This window comes from Heterodontus francisci, chromosome 25 (genome assembly GCF_036365525.1).
Source record: "Heterodontus francisci isolate sHetFra1 chromosome 25, sHetFra1.hap1, whole genome shotgun sequence".
Taxonomy (NCBI): Eukaryota; Metazoa; Chordata; class Chondrichthyes; order Heterodontiformes; family Heterodontidae; genus Heterodontus; species Heterodontus francisci.
Window position 1 is genome coordinate 69,308,000 of NC_090395.1, and position 19,541 is coordinate 69,327,540.

The 19,541-nt window shown below is 42.5% G+C and overlaps 1 protein-coding gene across 4 annotated transcripts in view; it reads right to left on the reverse strand.

The window, feature by feature from the left end:
- The window catches only part of dstyk (dual serine/threonine and tyrosine protein kinase), an 87,223-nt gene that overhangs the window by 49,590 nt on the left and 18,092 nt on the right, over positions 1 to 19,541 (reverse strand). For all 4 annotated transcript variants that reach the window (XM_068057452.1, XM_068057450.1, XM_068057451.1 and 1 more), the window contains exon 2: positions 12,195 to 12,583. In XM_068057452.1, the coding sequence (XP_067913553.1) occupies positions 12,195 to 12,583 (389 nt within the window). The remainder of the gene's footprint in view (positions 1 to 12,194; positions 12,584 to 19,541) is intronic.

Here is a 19,541-nt window from a genome sequence, read left to right on the forward strand (position 1 = left end):
GCTAAATTGGTTGTGGCTTTGGCTGCTGGAGGCCAAGACGAATGAATAGCTCCTGTCTAATCCGCTCCCACAAAGGAGGCAGTCACTGGTATCTCCAAGATACCACACAGCAATCCCGAAATGGAACTCAAGCAGCCACAAATAAACGGAATTCTTCAAAGCTGAAGGAGTAGCCAAGGCAGATGATGAACTGGAATGTGGCACTTGGTTTAGTTAGTTAAGGCAGGAAATGGTTGATCCATTCAGACCAGCACAGTCCATGGTCCAAGTTAGCAGATCTTGGCTGGGGTATCATTAATTGGAGCATTGAAACGGTCTTTGATGCTGCTCATTTTGAGAAGGAGGCACAACTATTTAGTCAGGATTCTTGCTCGCTTCCCAGTTACTACACCTGGAAAGTTTGTGTATAGATCCATAATCTGATTGCACTGCATTGCAGCCATCCTCCACTTTCCCCTCATAGAAAAGCAGCATCCAGATATGCTCAGGCTAGGCTCACACATGAAACACTGCCCTTTGGATGAGACATGGCAGGACGACCAGTATCTGACTGAGCACAGTGAGTCTACTCCTTCTCGAGACCACAAAGCAATTACAGATAGGGAGACCATGAGCTCCACATTGATTCATTGATCCTGAAGTGCTGTGTAAAATATTATTTCTTAAATCCACCCAAGGCTAGTCATGCCCACTACTCTAGCATGAAGCCCATTCCAAGTATTGACCATTCTTTGGGGACAGAAACCAATAATTTCTTCACACAAAGTTACCTTCATTACTTGAAACATGCATCCCTTTTCCTACTCCCACGATTTACTTGAAATATACCAATTTTTCTATTTCCATACGATATGTGATACCTCTCTCTAAGATCACCTCTCATATCTCCCTCCTAGGCTGAAAAACTCAAGCCTTTTCTAGTCTTGCCTCATAGCTCAGACCCTCACACTGCAGATCATCCTTATGGCTCTTCTCTGCATTGTCTCCAGTACTTGAATGTCTCCCTTGTTTCTTTGGAACTAAAACTGGACTTGGTACTCAGGAGTGCTCTGACCAGTGCCTTGGATATACATTCTATGCTCCTTTGGTTGGACAAGCGAGTGTCCAATTGAAGACTCTTAGATCCTTTTATGCTTTTATCAGCGATTCATGGAGTACTAACTCATTTTGCATCTAATGTGCTTTATACTCAGAATTGAATTTAATCTGTCATTGATTTACCCCAATACTTCTTTCATCCAGCACAAATAATTGCGCTAGTTCCTTCGATGCCACTGCCCCTTCCAGTTCGGCACTAGCAAATTTAACCACTTTGCCTTGAGTTAGAGTCCAGGTCACGTATGGAAATGCACAGTCGTCCCACCAAGTCTGAGGGTACCTAACTCAGTGCTGCTTACCTCAGCCTGACCTAAGAGTAGTTGTTGCTGTCTTCCACTTAATCAGTTCCTTACCCATTCCCAGCATTTACACTGGAACAAAATCTTTTCGGAAGTCCAAGAACACCATGTTGAAGCTTTCCACAGTCCACTTGGGATCAACGTGGTCAGTCAGGCACTATAACGAGGTTATTCTTTGACAGGTACTTCATGTAGACAAAATGGAAGCAAGACTGATGGATCTGTCATTGTCCTGCGCTCTCATCTTTTTTTAATGTGGGCACGACCTTGAACTACTTTCAATTTACTTAGCGCTTTCCAGTGTCCACTGACTCCTCAGTCATCGATGCTTCACTAATCTCCTTCCTAGTCTTTTTCAGCATTCTAGGATAAATATCATTTATCTCTAGAAGTGTTTGTTTTGAATCCTTTCAACCTGTTTTGGACAAGCATCTCCTTTTATTCTGGTTTTCTTGATTTGGGAAGGTTGTTGCTTGTTACTTCCTTAAAATAGTCACAAGGAAGATATCATTCAGAATAACTAACTTGTGCGCACCCTCAGATGTGCTTCTGTTTGCATGTTATTTTTACCTCTTATTTATTTTTATTTTATTTAGAGATACAACACTGAAACAGGCCCTTCGGCCCACCAAGTCTGTGTCGATTGAAACCACCCATTTATACTAATCCTATATTAATCCCATATTCCTACCACATCCCCACCTGTCCCTATATTCCCCGACCACCTACCTATACTAGGGTCAATTTATAGTGGCCAATTTACCTATCAACCTGCAGGTCTTTGGTGGTGGGAGGAAACCGGAGCACCCGGCTAAAACCCACGCAGACACAGGGAGAGCTTGCAAACTCCACACAGGCAGTACCCAGAATTGAACCCGGGTCGCTGGAGCCGTGAGGCTACAGTGCTAACCACTGCGCCGTCCTCTTCTGACTGCCTTCACTTTTGTAGGACTCAAAGAAATGTGGACGAATTTACTATTCTGCTTAGCCTCTGCAGCTTTGTGTTTTTCTGTCTCCCTCAGCATCTGCAATTACCCTTTTAATTTGTTTCTGCATTTTTGTGTAATGCTTTCATTGAACCCTTGGCAATGAGCTACTGAGTCAGCAAGCTGCTGAACACACACCTGTGACACATGGATGCTCCAGCAATCCCAATATTTAAACAGTGTACAAAAGGAACTGAATGGTCATGATCTTGCAGTGCATCAGGAGCACTTGATTTGAATAGTAACATACACAGGACAATTAAAAAAATGGTTAAACTAATCCACCTAAATTTGTCATTTCCCCACATACCCAACAGTGAACACAGCCAAAAGTAAATCCTTAGAAGGATATGCTGAATTTAAAATATCTTGTCAAACAGCGCGATTTTTAAATTCGGAGATCCAAGATTCGAATGGTAAAATGCACCTACAGTTAATGACAAGACTCAGGTCCTCCTCCCTCATTTTGTACCAAAGTATTAAGAGGTCAGGTGGTAAAACAAATATCAGCAGGACAAGCAAAATCTGTTCAACATTAAGTAAAAGACTGAAGAGCAGTTTTAAGAACCAATATTTAATGAAAAAGGCAGTCAAAATGGTGTGCATCTTATGGGATGGAGGGAGAAAACAAAGTTAGCTTGATGACTTTCAGCAGAACAAATGTTAGGAGATGCAGAGGTTTTTGTGGGGTGGAATTCCAGTGCTTAGGGCCTAGACAACTAAAGGGTGAATGCTGTCAGTATCTTGACTTGCACCAAGTACAAGGGTTATCCATGAGCTCAAGCTTATGGAAGGCAGGAGACTGGAAGCCTGGTTAGCAGAGCATTGGAATAGTTGAATCATGAGAAAACAAATGCAAGAAGAGTGTGTTTTGGCAGATGGATAATATTTCAGAAATGGAAGTAGGCAGGGTTGATGACAAGAAAATGGGGTCAGAAGCTCAGCATAGCATCAAATAGGTTGCTACAGTTGTTAGCAGTCCGATTCAGCCTGAGGCAGTGGCCAGTAATCAATTATAGAATCAGTGACTCAGGAACAGAGTTTGGGGCAGGGCTGAAGAAAAAGAGTTGGTCTCCCCAGCTTTTAACTGGAGGCAATTTTAGCTTCTTCAGGACTGGAAATTGGACCAGCAGCCTGGCAACCCTGAGGCATTGGAGGGGTTAAGAGGCGGTGGTGAGATAGAATTGGGTATCACACCACTTTTACTGGGTGGAGATGCCAAAACAGAATGCAAACTTAAGACACATAACTCGTAGAGATTCCAGCAGCCAACTCAACTGACTTGTTAGTCATTTCTGTCGTTACTTAATGGATGAATTAGCCAAATGGGTAAGAAAGTTCTACTTCAGGCTCTCAGGGCGAGCTGAAATTAACCCCAAATCACCCCTTTCCTGATTAATAAAATTTGCTCCAATCTACTATCAATATTTATCGGTCAACTAATCCTTAAAACAGATGATCGGATCATGTAAACTCACAGGTGTTTGTGGGATCTTGCTGTGAGCAAATTGGCTATCACAATTCCAACATTACAATGATTATATTTCAGAACTACTTAATTAACTAAAGCACTTTTGGATGCCGAGGTTGTTTAAGGTGCTATATAAACGCAATTCCTTGCTTTTAATAAAAGACGACATAGCGCATCACACTTGAGGGGTGTGTGGATCTCTACTAATAATTTTCTCTTACCTTCCCTCATCACTTAATTGCTATGTGGTCTTCTGCAGGTGATGAAATCTTGGCAAATGTAAAATTAAGCAGAACCCCATAATCAAATAATTCCTCACATCAGTAACACTCAAACAATTAGGCATTTATGGAGCCTTGAGGGAGATATGGAATCCCAAAGCAGAAGGGCATTAAAACAGCTCGAGTTAATTGCAAACTAGAAGTGGAATTGAACAGCAACATTGGTATGTGTGCCTTCAAGCAGTGTTTCATACTAATGAGAAGCTGGCAGAGGAATTTTGCAGGTCCAAAAATAGCTGCTGGTCAACCCACGGTCCTTTGTCATAGAGATGGCAAATAGAACCTCACCGCTGGCAGCCTATGCTCTCAATGTACTATCACCCAATCTAATGATATTGGAACAAGGCTTTTAGTAAACATCTTTCTTGATCATAGTCTAATACGTGTGCACACGCAGCATTAAACTGAGGCACCAAAAGAATTTCAGTCTCCCACAAATTACATGCTCAAATCTCAACAGAAACTAGTCCCATTCAAGAATCTTCACAACCATTTGCAGAGATAATTTAAACATCAACTCCTAAAGGTAGTGCTGCCCCAGTCAGCATGCAACTTCTGCACACAGGCGAGAAACTAATCCAAAAATAGATTCTTCTTGGGAGGGGTGGGGGCGATTTGAAGTTCAATCTTGGCTAACTGTTATCCAACTCGCTTCCCCAGTCTTTTCCCCTCTTTGCCTTAAGGTGCAACTAAAGCTGGGGTGCAGTTCCATAGACAGCACTGGATAGCCCATACAAAAGCAGCCAGCCCCCACAAGTTGAACAAAATTATGATTGTTGCCTATTCGACCATGGGGGCTGCACAGCCAAGCCCGGCCTTGTCCTCAGTGGCATACATTCAATGGTTGGCACGGGTCACTGAATTACCATCTGAAACTTGCTGATTTCTCTCTGATCAAAAGCTCATCTGACCAATGCTACAGAGAAGCACAACTAAGAGCTGAAGGAGGCTACAACTGTCTCCATTCATTCAATTGTCTCTTCATATTCAGACAATGAATGGAAGGTATGCTCCTGGTACATTCAGTATTATAATAAACTAGCAGAGTCCTGCAAAACACTTCATCAAATTATCTTTATTGCAACAGTACTTCTTTAAAATTGAGGATTTCTAATTATTCTTCCAAAGACTTTAATAGAATCAGAACTTCTCACTAAAGTTGCATAAAGCTGTCCATGTGAATAAAACAGGCCCAGAAGTATTAAGACAAATGTTGTCAAGAGTCTGGCCTTGTGACTTGTTTATAGTCATAGAATATTAAAGTCTAATTGGGAACTGTTCTCTTTATATGATGGACTCTACTATTTGAGGAATAAACACTATTTCCTTAAAATCTTCCCTTTATTGCTTCAAAGAACCCAGCTTCCCTACTGCCAATCGTGTTCCATGACAAAGTCCTTGTTTAGGTTTCAAGTTTCGTAGCAACATTATAACTGCTCCCTCCCTGAATTGAAGTTTGAGCGATGGCATGCCAATTGGAGTTAGACTGTGTAGGAATCTGGAGAGTATAGACTGTTATCTTAGTCCATAAAATCAACATTGATGTATGGTTTCAATTCACCAGAGAGCTTTTCTAAAACTTTTACCTTTAAATCTAATGTACCTTCATTTTTGGCACGATGATGAACTTTTGAATATGTTCCATCAAAATTGTCCCTGCCATTTTACCACACTTCGCCAATCCCATCATCTCATCCACCCCTCCCTCATATTCCAACACCATCCCAACCTTAATGGAAACAATCTGTCCAGCCAGGGTAACTTGGTTGTTAGAGAATGCATTGCATAAGGAGGATTTTTTTTTTTAAATAAAGTTTTTACTTTAAAAACTCAAGTAAAATATAAATCAGCTTCTGCCTGTCCGCTGGCTTTTGCTCTCCAACACCACCGTACTGGATGAGGGAAAAGCTTCAGGCACCAACAACTGAGATTTATGTACCACCTTTCACATAGCAGAACATCCCTTTAAGACTTCACAGTGGGATAATAGCAGAGGAAGGTGACGAATTACGGTCGAAGAGGTAAGGTTTAAAATGGTACTGGAAAGTGGGGAGCAAAACAAACTACGCTTAAGGAAATTCTACCCTGCAAAGCTAACGTGCCTGAAAACACTCTCCCTATCGAGGGCCGAAGGGCCTGTACTGCGCTGTAATGTTCTAATGGAAGGGAGATGAAAAGCAACACAGCTGGAAAAAAACTTGGGTGCAGGAAGACTTTGAAGGTTCACAAGACACCAATGAGAACAACCTAGCAGTATTTGGCGAGAACTGCATCATGAGAGAGTAGAATTGTGCGCGCAATAGGGTGAATTCTGAATGAGTTGGGGGTTTGCACAGGGTCCAGAGACCAGCAAGGAAAGCATGTAAGAAATTTATTTTTAGGGCAAAAGACATAGAAAAAAATCATTGCAAGTTTAAGGCATAACAAGAGGCCACTTGGCCCATTGTATCTGTGCTGGCCGAAAAATGATCCACTGACTCTAATCCCACCTTCCAGCATTTGGCCCGTAGCCCTACAGATTATGGCACTTGAGGTGCATATCCAGACTCCTTTCGAACAAGTTGAGGGTTTCTGCCTCTACTACCCTTTCAGGCAGCGACCTCGGGGTGAAATTTTTTTTCCCTCATTTCCCAATCACTTGAAATCTATGCCCCCTAGTCACTGACCTCTCTGCTAAGGTGAATAGACCCTTCACCTCCACTCTATCCAGGCCCCTCAAAATTTTGAGCATTTCAATCAGATCTCCCCTCAACCTTCTCTGTTCCAAGGAGAACCACCCCAGTCTATCCAATCTTTCCTCATAGCTGCATTTTTCCAGTCCTGGCAACATCCTCGTAAACCTCCTCTGTACCCTCTCTTGTGCAATTACATCCTTTCTGTAATGAGGTGACCAGAACTGCACACAGTAGTCAAGTTGTGGCCTAACCAATGATTTATACAGTTCCAGCATAGCCTCCCTGCTCTTATATGCTATACCACAGCTAATAAAGGAAAGGATTCTATATGCCTTCTTAACCTTATCGACCCGTCCTGCTACCTTCAAGGATCTGTGGACATTCACTCCAAGGTCCCTCACTTCCTCTACACTTCAGTATTATCCCATTAATTTTCTATTCCTTTGGCTTGTCTGACCTCTCCAAATGGGCAGCACAGTGGCTAGCACCGCAGCCTCAGCTCCAGCGACCTGGGTTCAATTCTGGGTACTGCCTATGTGGAGTTTGCAAGTTCTCCCTGTGTCTGCGTGGGTTTCCTCCGGGTGCTTTGGTTTCCTCCCACATGCCAAAGACTTGCAGGTTGATAGGTAAATTGGCCATTATAAATTGCCCCTAGTATAGGCAGGTGGTAGGGGAATATAAGGACAGGTGAGGATGTGGTAGGAATATGGGATTAGTGTAGGATTAGTATAAATGGGTGGTTAATGGTTGGCACAGACTCGGTGGGCCGAAGGGCCTGTTTCAGTGCTGTATCTCTAAATCTAAAAAAAAATTTTTAAATCTATCACGACACTTCCCCAGGTTGAATTTCATTTGCCACTTTTCTGCCCATGGATGAATGTTTTGGCAGAGATGTAGACCAGTCAGACAAGGTAGATGAAGAGAAACACACAATAACCAATGAAACAAATTACTTTTTGGCTTGTTTACATTGGGTAGACAGTGGAGGGAAAATTTATAACCAGGTCAAAAAGGTGACGTTTAAAGGGTTTATGAAAGTGGGGAGCAATGCTAATTATGTTTAGGAAGAAAATTTTCCCACTAGTGAGGGGAGCTCAGAACAAGGGGGCATAACCTAAAATCGAGTCAGTAGGTAACTTAGGAAACACACTTCCCCACAAAAAGATGTAGCTGAATGAATAACTTTAAACCCGAGATGGGTAGATTTCTTAGCTATGGGTATTGAGATATGAAGCCAGATTGTGTCAGCAAGATCTCACTGAATGACAGGACAGGCTCGAGGGGCTGAATGACCTACTCTTCTATCCATGACGAAGTTGAAGCAAACAGCTTTTGCCACAGGCTAAATTTGGAGTTTGAAATCTAGGTCAGGATCAAATGGAAGACTAAGTTAGCTTCGGAATCAATGCCTTCAGCAAGCCATTGCTGGTTGGAACTCAAGTTATTCTAAATTTGGTCATTCAGGACTTGATGTCAGACATGTATAGTGGGAGGTTGCGTAGTCAAGAGTAGCAGGAAATTTGGGGGGGGGGGGGGGGGGGGGGGGAGGAAATTCATTTGTGTACATATGGAACCTGACTATGTTTACAGATAATGTCACCAAGGGACAGCAAATGACAGTTTATAGCACAGAAACAGACCACTCAGCCCAAATGGTTTGTCAGTGTTGATGTTCCAGACGAGCCTCCTCCAACCCTGTATTTATGTTTGCATGGATAAGAATATCTAAACACCTAAAACAGAAGAAAATGAGGGAAAACTCTGAAAAGCATCAATTAATTTTGAATTTTGGTCTAAAGCACCGAAACTGGAAGAGGAGCTGCTAGTTTAGTGCATCACCAAAGAATTAGGCCAATTGCGTACAGCTATGACATAGAAGGTTCAAGATTCAATACCACCCCATACAGCTCCCTCACTACACATCATATCTTAAGAACTGTCCTCCCTTTGGGCATGTGGCAGGGGAAGGGATGGGGAGGGAGATGCAAGTGAGATCAGGGTTCTGATGAAAAGTCACAGACTTGAAACGTTAACTCTGCTTCATCTCCACAGATGCTGCCTGACCTGCTGAGTATTTCCAGCACTTTGTTTTTATTTCTAAACACAGCAGTCTGGCTTTACTTTTGCACAGATGTTTGAAACTTCAAACACAACTGCTCCAATATCAATGCTGCTGCTGCTCAGAGCAGCCCCAGATGTGTTGCAATGCATGCAAGTGTCAGGAACGGAAACAAATGGAGCAGACAACACTTGAATTTTTAAATGACTCAGGCTTTAAGGGAATTTCCTACATTAGAACAGCAGCAGCACCATATACACAATTAAGGACTGGGAACATTCAAGCTAGTGTTGCAACTGCCAGAGACCTCTGTGTAGTGCATTGCCAAACTCGCCCTCCTTCAGTACATGTCCACAAGTATTCAAGGCTAGTCTCGTTAGTATAACTGCAATTCCTTTTTTAAGTGTAGTCAAACATCACTAGCTCCTCCCACCCACCAGATTAGCACAGATCACAAATTTCACATCACAAAAGTATCAAGGTTTATTTTTTTTTTTTAAATATTGGATTTAAACCATTTCTACCACCGCTAAAAGATCATCCCTGTGCTTACTATATGCTTTCTGTAATAGATTTAGAGTTAATGGCTCTCTAATGGCTAGAGTACATGACCTAGGAAGTTCTAGGCTACAATCTCCTGTCTGTGCTAAGTTAGCTGACCTCAATCAAGGGACAAGCATCATGTGCCAGCAACTCTCCCATTTCTGTTGCTATCCAGTAAACCTGCTGGAAAGTGAGTGCTCATGGTTATGGTTAGGCAAGGACAGTACTTTGTGTCTGCAGAGTCTCCTCTTACCAAACAAACAGTATGTTGGCACTCACTTTCCATGCTCAGTGCTGGGCTGAGTTGCCACAGGTTTGCCAATACCGATGGAACTGTACTTCAGCCTGCTTACAGCAAGAGAGAGAGAGAGAGAGAGAGAGAATATTGAGTGTGTTGGGTTGGTTGGGGCGGGGGGGGGGGGGGGAGGCGTTAAACAAAAAAATTTGAAAAATCTGGCACATACACAAAAATGTTATTTTATACTCATTTTAAAAGTGCACTACTTGTGAAGAAGATGTTAGCAAACAGCACTCATGCACGGACACAACTATGTCAAGAATGACACATGGTTGTTCAGAGACCAAAATGCGATTTTAAGTCTGGTCTTAGGCAGTCACTCGGAAACGAAGATGACTTTCTTCCATACCAGGGTAATGGGTCCTTAGGTGACTGAATAATCCAATTCTGGATCCGCATTTTCTGCCACAGGTGGGGCAGGTGGTGTTTGGCGAGGCGAGTGGATGGGATGGAATTGGAAAAAATTCTTGAAGGGTAAAATGCAGCGTCAGGTGTGGGAGGGAAATAATAAAACTACAAACTTGCATTTCATGTGAGTTAACTGCACAAGGTCGACATAGCAACCAAATCACTCAAGTCGATCCTAAAATGTTGAAGGATCGATAGACAATTATTTTCTCGCATGCAATGTTTGAAGTCAGTTTAGAAGATTCCCTTCACTATTTTTGAAATGAACACTTAATATATGAACTGACTTTCAAATGAGCTATGTATATTAGGATATTTGAGCACAAATCAGAGAATGCAAAAGTGTAAAATTTTATAGCTATAAAATGGTACCTAAAATTAAGTGCTCAATTTAGTTGCTCTATCAAAAAGAAAGGAAGTCATCTTTCCAAAATTTTTTCATGGGATGCGAATGTCGCTGACAAGCCAAGTATTTGCTGCCCATACCTAATTGCCCTCAAAGGCAGTAGTGAGCCATCTTCCTGAAACGCTGCAATTCATCTGGTGTAGTATACCCAGAGTGCTGTTAAGAAGGAAATTCCAAATGTTTTGAGCAGCAGTGACGAAACAGTAATATAGGTCCAAGTCACTGACTTGGACCGGAACTTGCAAATGGCAGTACACTCGTGCATCTGCAGCCCTTATCCTTCTAGATGGGTGAGATCACAAGTTTGGAAGGTGCTGTTGAAGGCTTGGCAAGTTGCTGCAGTGCACTCCGTGTCTACCCCGTCAAATTCCTTCAGAATCAGACTTTTTGCAGCTATTTTTACACAAGTGAGTTTCCTTCTAAAGAATCAATCCACAGCATTTTTTTTAGTTTGGGCAGATCAAACTTGATTGCAGCGCAGATAAGTTGCGAGATAGAGACAGTACTAAAAGTATGAGGAGCATACTCATCCAGATTGCAATCTGGCCTGCTGTACGTTTCTTACTCAACTCCACAAGTGTGTCAGCCATGGCTCAATGGGTAACACTCACCTGAGGTTGTGGGTTCAAGTCCCATTCCAAAAACAGCACAGAAATCTAGCTTGATGCTTGACTGCAATATTGAGGAAGGTGCTGCACTCTTTTCGGTGCCATCTTTTAGTTGAGACATCAAACCAAGGCCCCACGTACCCTCTCAGCTGGGCATAAAAGAGCTCATGGCACTATTTGAAAAGCAGGGGAGTTATCCCCAGTACCCGGCCAATAGTCATCCCTCAATCTACATTACAATGTCCAGATAATCTGTTTTTATGTACTGGGTCATTTACTATGCTAAACAGAAGTACAAGTAAGCCATACAGCTCCTCACACCGATTCCACCATTCAGGAAGAGCATGGCTGATATTCTAAATCAACACGACTTTTTCACCCTATCCCCATATTCCTGGATTCCCCTCAAGTGCAAAAATCTATGTCAGCCTTAAATATACTCAACATTAGAGCATCCACAGCCCTCAGAATTCCAAAAAGTCACAATCCTCTGAAGAAATTATTCCTCATCTCAGCCTTAAACGATTGGTCTCTTAGCCGGAAATTATGCCCTCAAGTGCTAACACTCCAGACAGGAAAAACAACCTCTCAGCTTTGAGCCTGGAAAGTCCCCTCAATCGTCCATGTTTCAATGAGATCATCTGATTCTTGTAAACTCCAGGAGCATCGGCCCACTCAAGTCAATTGCTCTTCATAGGGCAGCCTTCTCATCCCAGAAATCAATGTAGTGAACCTTTATTGCACCACCTCCGAGGCAAGTGTATCCTTCCTTAGGATACAGAGCTACCATACCTTTCACAGCAAGTTGCAAATTATACTCTGAACAGATACAGCAGCATCCCAGCACACAAGGAGCCACATGTGAAATTATTCACAAACCCAGAACAGTATAAATGGCATACTTCAGATGCTGGAAACCTGAAATACACAGCAGCTCAGGCATCATCTGTGGACAGAATAACAGTTCACATTTCAGACTGATGACCTTTCATTAAAACTGGAGGTGAGATTAAGAAAAACAAACAGAAATCCCTCTCTCCAGATTAACAGTAACCCCATTACCTGCAACAATGGATGATGCAGCGTTACTTCCAGATGAGCTGCACGATGTGCAGGATCTTGACTGCCATCCTGGATTTCCAGGTCCTCCTCAGGAATGGTGCTCCATTTGCCCTGGTGCGCCACAAGGTGATGCACCAGCACATATTGTCCAGGCAAGGCCAGGCTAACACTGGTCCTCTTTCCATGGGTGAACTTCAGTCGCCTCCTTTTACACTTCTTCTCGTTGGCACTCTTGACAACTGGTAAAAGTCTTTCACCCAAGAGACTGTTCAGTACATGACACTTGGCTATGCAGTTCTGACCCAGGATCATAATGCATGGAAAGCAGCCCACTGTTGCCTGCAGGTACTCCTCTTCATGCCGTGGGAATGATATGCAGCTCAAAGAACCTAGCAGGAGAAACAAAACAGAAATTAGAGATAGTACTAGCAAACTTCCAGGTTGCTGTTCACAACATTTTTAAAGAAATTCTCAGGGTGGCGCTGAGAAGACTGGTATTTATTGCTCATTCATCGTTGCACTGAGATGTGGTGGTGGGCATACTCCTCGATATAATTTGGTGGTTTGTTAAGCCACTTCAAAGAGCCGTAAGGAGTCAAACACGTTTGTGGAACTGGCGTAAAATATTGGCCCAGACTGGGCAAGAACGCAAGTTTCCTTCCCTAAATGACTATCAGAGCCAGTGGATTTTTAATGACTTCAGGCAATGTGGTCTTGCGAAATGATAAAACTGTCATACCACGTAAGACACAAAGCATTATTTTGCTAAACTGTAGCTGTTCTGTCCCTTTAAGATTAATTGAGATTAACATTGAGTAAATTTATAGATCAGTTAAGAGCCTGCAGATATCATGGCATTGCGATTATATTGCTCGAGTTTGTACATTGCAAATATCACTTGTCTTTTCAACTTTTTTTCAAGCACAATATAGAAATTTGCATCAGATAGCAAGTAGCAACTAAAATCTCATGAACGGAAACAGTGCGCATGTGAATTTTTATAATATGGCCATCTATGGCTTCAGTTACTAAGAAAACAAAGTTGACATTTTTCATTTGTTTGCTCTCTGACCTGCGTGTCCACTGGACAACTGGCATCCTCATCAGAGGATGGGTTAGTATGGCGTTAGCTTGCGGTCCACTCACCACCTGAACCCTATTTAAAAGTGAACTCAGACAAATGGGATTTATTGTAAACTTGCTCTCAGTATCCTACATGAAATTAACATACAACCTGGATGCTGGTGGGCAAAAGTCCAAAACACAGCAGTACATACAATTCAACAGAAAATTTGCAATAAAACCAGAAAGTGCTGGAAATACTCAGGTCAGTCAGCATCTATGGAGAGATAAGCAGAGTTAACGTTTCAGGTCTGTGACCTTTCAACAGAACTTGCAAAGGTTAGAAATGTCATAGGTTTTAAACAAGTCAAGCAGGAAAGAGAAAAAAAAAGGGAAGGTGTGCGATAGGCAGAGGGCAGGAGAGATTAACTGACAAGGAGGTCATGGAGCCAAGGCAAAGGGAGTGGTGAAAGATAAAGCATTAGTGCCAAGAGTGTGATACTGAGAGTAATGAACAGCCCTGTCCAAAAGCACAAACATGAAAAACCAAGTTTAAGGCAGGCACATGGTTTAAAAAAAAATGATAAAACAAAATCAGTCATGCAGGCCCCCCACCTGTCCAGCATGAGGCACATTAATTTTGCCACAAACTGATTTTTAAACTATTACTGGAGTAGAGAAAGAACTTGCTTTAAAAAAAAACACCAGACCCTTGACCGGAAACATATTTGCATATTTACAAACAGTGCTTAAAATGGACAAAAGACCATGCCCTGACACATTCGATCCACAATGGACTTTTGATTACCAGACGTTGAAGGTGTAGGAGCTCGCATTCCAAGTTGACTGCTAAGATGGCTGAACAGACAGACGTGGTTAGACTAGTTTAGTCACTGACTGATGGAGTTTTTTTTTTAAAAAAAAGACTTGCCACAGAGAATTTTAACTCTAAGCTGTTTACTCCTGGACTGAAAAGACCTCTTGTGGCTGGCTTGCCGCAGCCTCTCCTGTCTGCTTCCACCTTTTTCTCATGGAACTGAAAACTGCTGAAGACCTATGAACCCCAAGAGAGAGGTCTCCCACAGTTAACAAGGTTTCAGAAGAATACTGGACCCCAACGAAAAGATATAGCTAGAAGCAAGGACTGCAGCGAGCTCAAAGTAATGTAACAAAAACCCCTCTTCAGAGATTACCTCAAACCTCTCCACTTTATTTTTTCTTCCCTTTTCTGTCTCTATTTGCATGTGTCTATCACATATGCATGCTAGCGTGGGTGCAGCATGTATCCATAGGCATTAACCTAATTAAAGTTTAAGTTTTAATAAATTTCACTTTTCTTCTTTGAACCTAAGGAGGCCTGTTTGTGCTCATTTCTTTGCCTTATAATTGGAAAGCAGTGAACAAGGATTCACCAAGGGGGAGCTCAAAACACTGCGTTTAAAAACATAAATCTTGTTACAGTCAGACCAGGTGAAGGCTGAAAGGGAACCCCTAGACCTCTTTCTCACCTTGTTGTAACAAATAATAAAGGGCCAGTCATGCTCAAACTACTGAACTCAATGTTCAGTCCAGAAGGCTGTAGGGTGCTGTAGAGAAAATTTGCAATCGTATTCAGATGACAATAGGAATCTCAAAAATCGCACAGCACAGAAGGAGGCCATCCAGTCCAAATAGTTTGCACCAGCTCTTTCAAAGAGCAATCCAGTTAATACCACTCTTTCGCCTCATTCCTGTAATTTTTTTCTTCCAAGTATCGATCCAATTCCCTTTTGAAGGCTACAATTGAACCTGTATCCACCACCCTATCAAGCAGTGCAATGACATGTAGGAGGCATAACAATACACATGTTCAGAAAATATTTCTCATTTTATTGCATCGTAATGGAAGATTGACTTGTACCAGGGCCCGTCATTGTTAACCTTGGGATATTTAATATAGGCACTCAGTAACAAAAGGTGCCTACCCCTAGCATCAGCAAACTCATCAAAAAAGTGATTTAATGGGAGAAAATAAAAATCTTCAGTTTGGTTCTGCTGTACAACACTATTATTTAAGCAACTCAATGCTTAGCGTAAATGATATTGATTAAAACAAACTATATTAGCATCGCGCAGCAGAACTGATCTCAAAGGGCCTCATTTACTTTGTCATCTTCATTTAAATATTAGCTCAGATCAAATGGTAGCATTTTTAGTTGTTTCTCAAGGTTGTGGTTTCAAGCTCCATTCGTTGACTTGACACCAGCATAGTGATGAGTACTGCTCTGTTGGAGGTGCCATCCTTCAAATCATTCAACCAAGGCCCCGTCCACCTGTCCATTGGAGACGGAAAACCCACTTGATTCTATTCAAAGAAAGAGTTTTCCCAGTTCACTCAAACACCACCAGCAAAAAACATAGCTCAACTTAGCTGTTTATAAAGGACATGTGGTGAGCAAACTAAATTCCTCTGGTAATTACTGTACCTCAGTGCTTAACTATGTTATGCACCTTGGGATGTTCAGGAGTTGCAATAAAAGTGTTAAATAGATGCAAGTCTTCCATTAACCACCCTTACTGATTAATAACAGATCTGTAGAAAACAAACATCTGAATCAGGCTTTGCATGCTATTCTGCATGGAAAGGAAGTACTGTTTTTTTTAAACTAAATGCAGAAGTGACTTCAAAACATTCCAGTGACTCAGCTCAGCAAAAGTTCTCCACCTCAAAAATATTGCTTTGATCCAATGAAGGAACACACAATCTAAGCATTTGGTTCATAAGATCTAAAGGAGCTTTGGAGCATATCATGGGATTGAATCAGACTACCATACCGTGTGCCAAAGCCTCCTGCACCAGCTATGTCTGTTGAACATTGAGCAAAGGTTTGCAGGATGATTTCAGATGAGCCACATACAACAAACCTGGATGCAACCCTAGCTTGAAAAACAATCAGATTAGACTCCAACACCACCAAGGCTTGACTTTGTGGGGTGCTGGTGGGCACAAGAAAGGGAAATTCTCAGATAACTGAAAATATACTACAAGGAAAGTTGCTGTCAGTATTCAGACATCTTCATGGAGTCTCATTCCACTGATGAGAAGGGGGCACACAGTTACAAATGAAACGGCTAGAACACACTTCAACATGGTTTTTATAATCTACAAAACAATCTTAGCTGCCTTTGCTTAAATGCAGATCAGAATTGTCTGTGATAAAGTTAATATTAACTACGAGACAGAATGATTTCCAACACTGCAGCAAGAGATTATATCCACAAGGTTACATGGATCTTAATTGAAATGCGTACAAAAAAGCCTTACCTTGGATTTCAGAATGTATCAGAAATAAATTCTATCCAGTATTTTACTTAGCAGGTAAGTCACCATTTTAAAGCCAAGCACCCACAATGTTCAGTGAAACAACAGAAAAAAAAACGGCACGCTAAGTTGGAGTTATTTCAAACATGTAGGGTGCAACCTATTTTCTCCCTGTTCGCAAAACAAGGTGGGAATGAAGAAAAGTGAAAGACCTTTCACCTCAATCCAAAGCAATACAATTTTCCACACTCCTGTCTCAAATGGCCATAACTCGTTTAGGTCCCACAAATCTCTGCAGTCTTCTGGTAACTTAAGTGGCCATTTCATTTCTTCTGAGCATGCTCAATAAGCATTCGCATTCACAGAATTGGTGCTAAGTGATGACCAATCTCAACACTTGCCTTTACCAGAGTGGTTGGTGTGGGAAGCATGGCTGATTTGCTCCACCCCTGATCCAGCAATTGTACAATTCAATATGTTCAACTAATAAATGCAGCACCAGACTGAAGGTAGAAAAGGATGCTGGTTCATTCGCAACCAAATCCAGTTCAGGTTTCTTTGAAGGTTTTTGCATGAATAGCAGGTGATGAATTCACCAAGGCGGTGTCTTGGAAAAGTTACAGATGCACCATTATATAAGCAAGCTGAATTCACATACCTGTCCACACAGCTGAAACAATATGGGACGTAATGTCCCAGGTTAAGGAGGGTGTTGCTGTTAATAGCCACTTCACAGAACAGATCCTCGGCCCCATTATACTCGTAGGACGACTTACTCCATGTCCACTTGTCTTTTCTTCCTCATCCCATCAAGTGCTTTCCCTCCCCTTCACCTGAAAGCAAAGATTCTCTTTGGGAATGACTATACAGGCACCAGCCATCTCCCAGCACCCTGTTCAAGCAGAAATTTTCATGTTGGCACTCAGCATCCGGGTTTGTACAATTGATTAAGGGGTGCTTCAAGCAGAATCCTGTCCTCATCCAATAGTGACATGCACGTACTGACAGGGCAGCAATCAGGAGCAAGAACCCTGGCCAAATTTTCCCTCCATAGGCCAGAGGCACAGAAGGGCAATTAGATTAGATTAGATTAGAGATACAGCACTGAAACAGGCCCTTCGGCCCACCGAGTCTGTGCCGAACATCAACCACCCATTAATACTAATCCTACACTAATCCCATATTCCTACCAAACATCCCCACTTGTCCCTATATTTCCCTACCACCTACCTATACTAGTGACAATTTATAATGGCCAATTTACCTATCAACCTTCAAATCTTTTGGCTTGTGGGAGGAAACCGGAGCACCCGGAGAAAACCCACGCAGACACAGGGAGAACTTGCAAACTCCACACAGACAGTACCCGGAATCGAACCCGGGTCCCTGGAGCTATGAGGCTGCGGTGCTAACCACTGCACCACTGTGCCGCCCCTTGTAAACCTTTCCCAAGTATTGCTCCAGAGAAGATTGGCAAAGAACAAAGTGGACCAAAGATCAAATCTGGGATATGTCTGTACTAAGTAGTTTAGTTACTCACTATGAGCTGACCAATGGTTTTGAGGGGGGGGGGGGGGGGGGGTAAAAAAAAAAAAAATCAAGCTCAACTACTGAAGAGAGAAACATTTTTCTTTTCCAACTTTCTTTTACAGTCTGGTCAATGACAACAGTCATTCCAAAAACCTTTCCAAATTTACAATTGGAACTGATGCAAATTAACCTGCAAGACTGCAGCCGACCCCAGGAATGATCAGACATGGCAATAAAAACAGAAATGGAAGTAGTTGCACAGAACTTGCCAAAATATCCACACTGTGAAAAAGGAGAGAAAAATAAAAATCAGGCTATGCTCCCACATCTGATCACTAACCAGTGATCCAGTTTGTATGTAGATGGGTGAATGAATCTCAGGCAAGGGAAGCATCAGGTTGAACTGTGATGCTTCCACAAATTGATAAGCCTGCCCCCTCTGCATCAACCATGACTCAGCTGGTACCACTCTTGCCTGAGTCACACCATTCTAGGTTCAAGTCCCACTCCAGGGCTCGAGAACAAAAGTCAAGGTAGACCCTTCAGTGCACCACTCAGGGAATGCTGCACTGTCGGAGGTGCCGCCTTTCGAATGAGACATTAAACCAAGGCCTCCTCTGCCTGTTTGGGTGGACACAAAAGATCACATAGCACCATTTTGAAGAGCAGGGGAGTTATCCCTCATATTAGGGCCAATATTTATCCCTCAATCAACATCACAGAAAGAGATTATCTAGTCATCATCACATTGTTGTTTGCAGGAGTTTGCTGTGCATAAAATGGCTCCACGTTTCCTACATTATAACAGTGATGACAATCTAGTCGAAAAGGAATGAAACCGGATGGACCACCTGGCACTGACTGAGGCATTGGAAACAACAGCACACCCAGCCCAGTCAACCCTGCCTTACTAACATCTGGGGTCTTGTGCCAAAATTGGGAGAACTGTCCCACAGAGTAGTCAAACACCATCATCCTCCCTTAGTATTTCCTATCCCATCAGCAGGCCAGGCCCAAAGATGGTGGCACAGTGGTATACAGTCACAGGGAGTTGCCCTGGAATTCGCCAAAATTGACTCCAGACCCCATAAAGTCTCATGGCATCAGGTCAAACATGGCTAGGGAAACCTCTTGCAGATTACCACCTACCAACTCCCCTCATTGCCACCCCCTTAGCCGACGAATCAATTCTCTATGTTGAAGACCACTTGGAGAAGCACCGAGGGTGGCAAGGGCACAAAATGTACTCTGGGCGCGGGACTTCAAAGTCCATAACCAAGAGTGGCTCAGTTGCACAAGCACTGGTCAAGTCCTAAAGGACATAGCTACTAGACTGGGTCTCTGGCAGGTGGTGAGAACCAACAAGAGGGGAAAACCTACTTGAACTCATTCTCAATTAACCTGTCGCAGATGCATTTGTCCATGACGGTATTGGTAGAGGTGACTACCACACA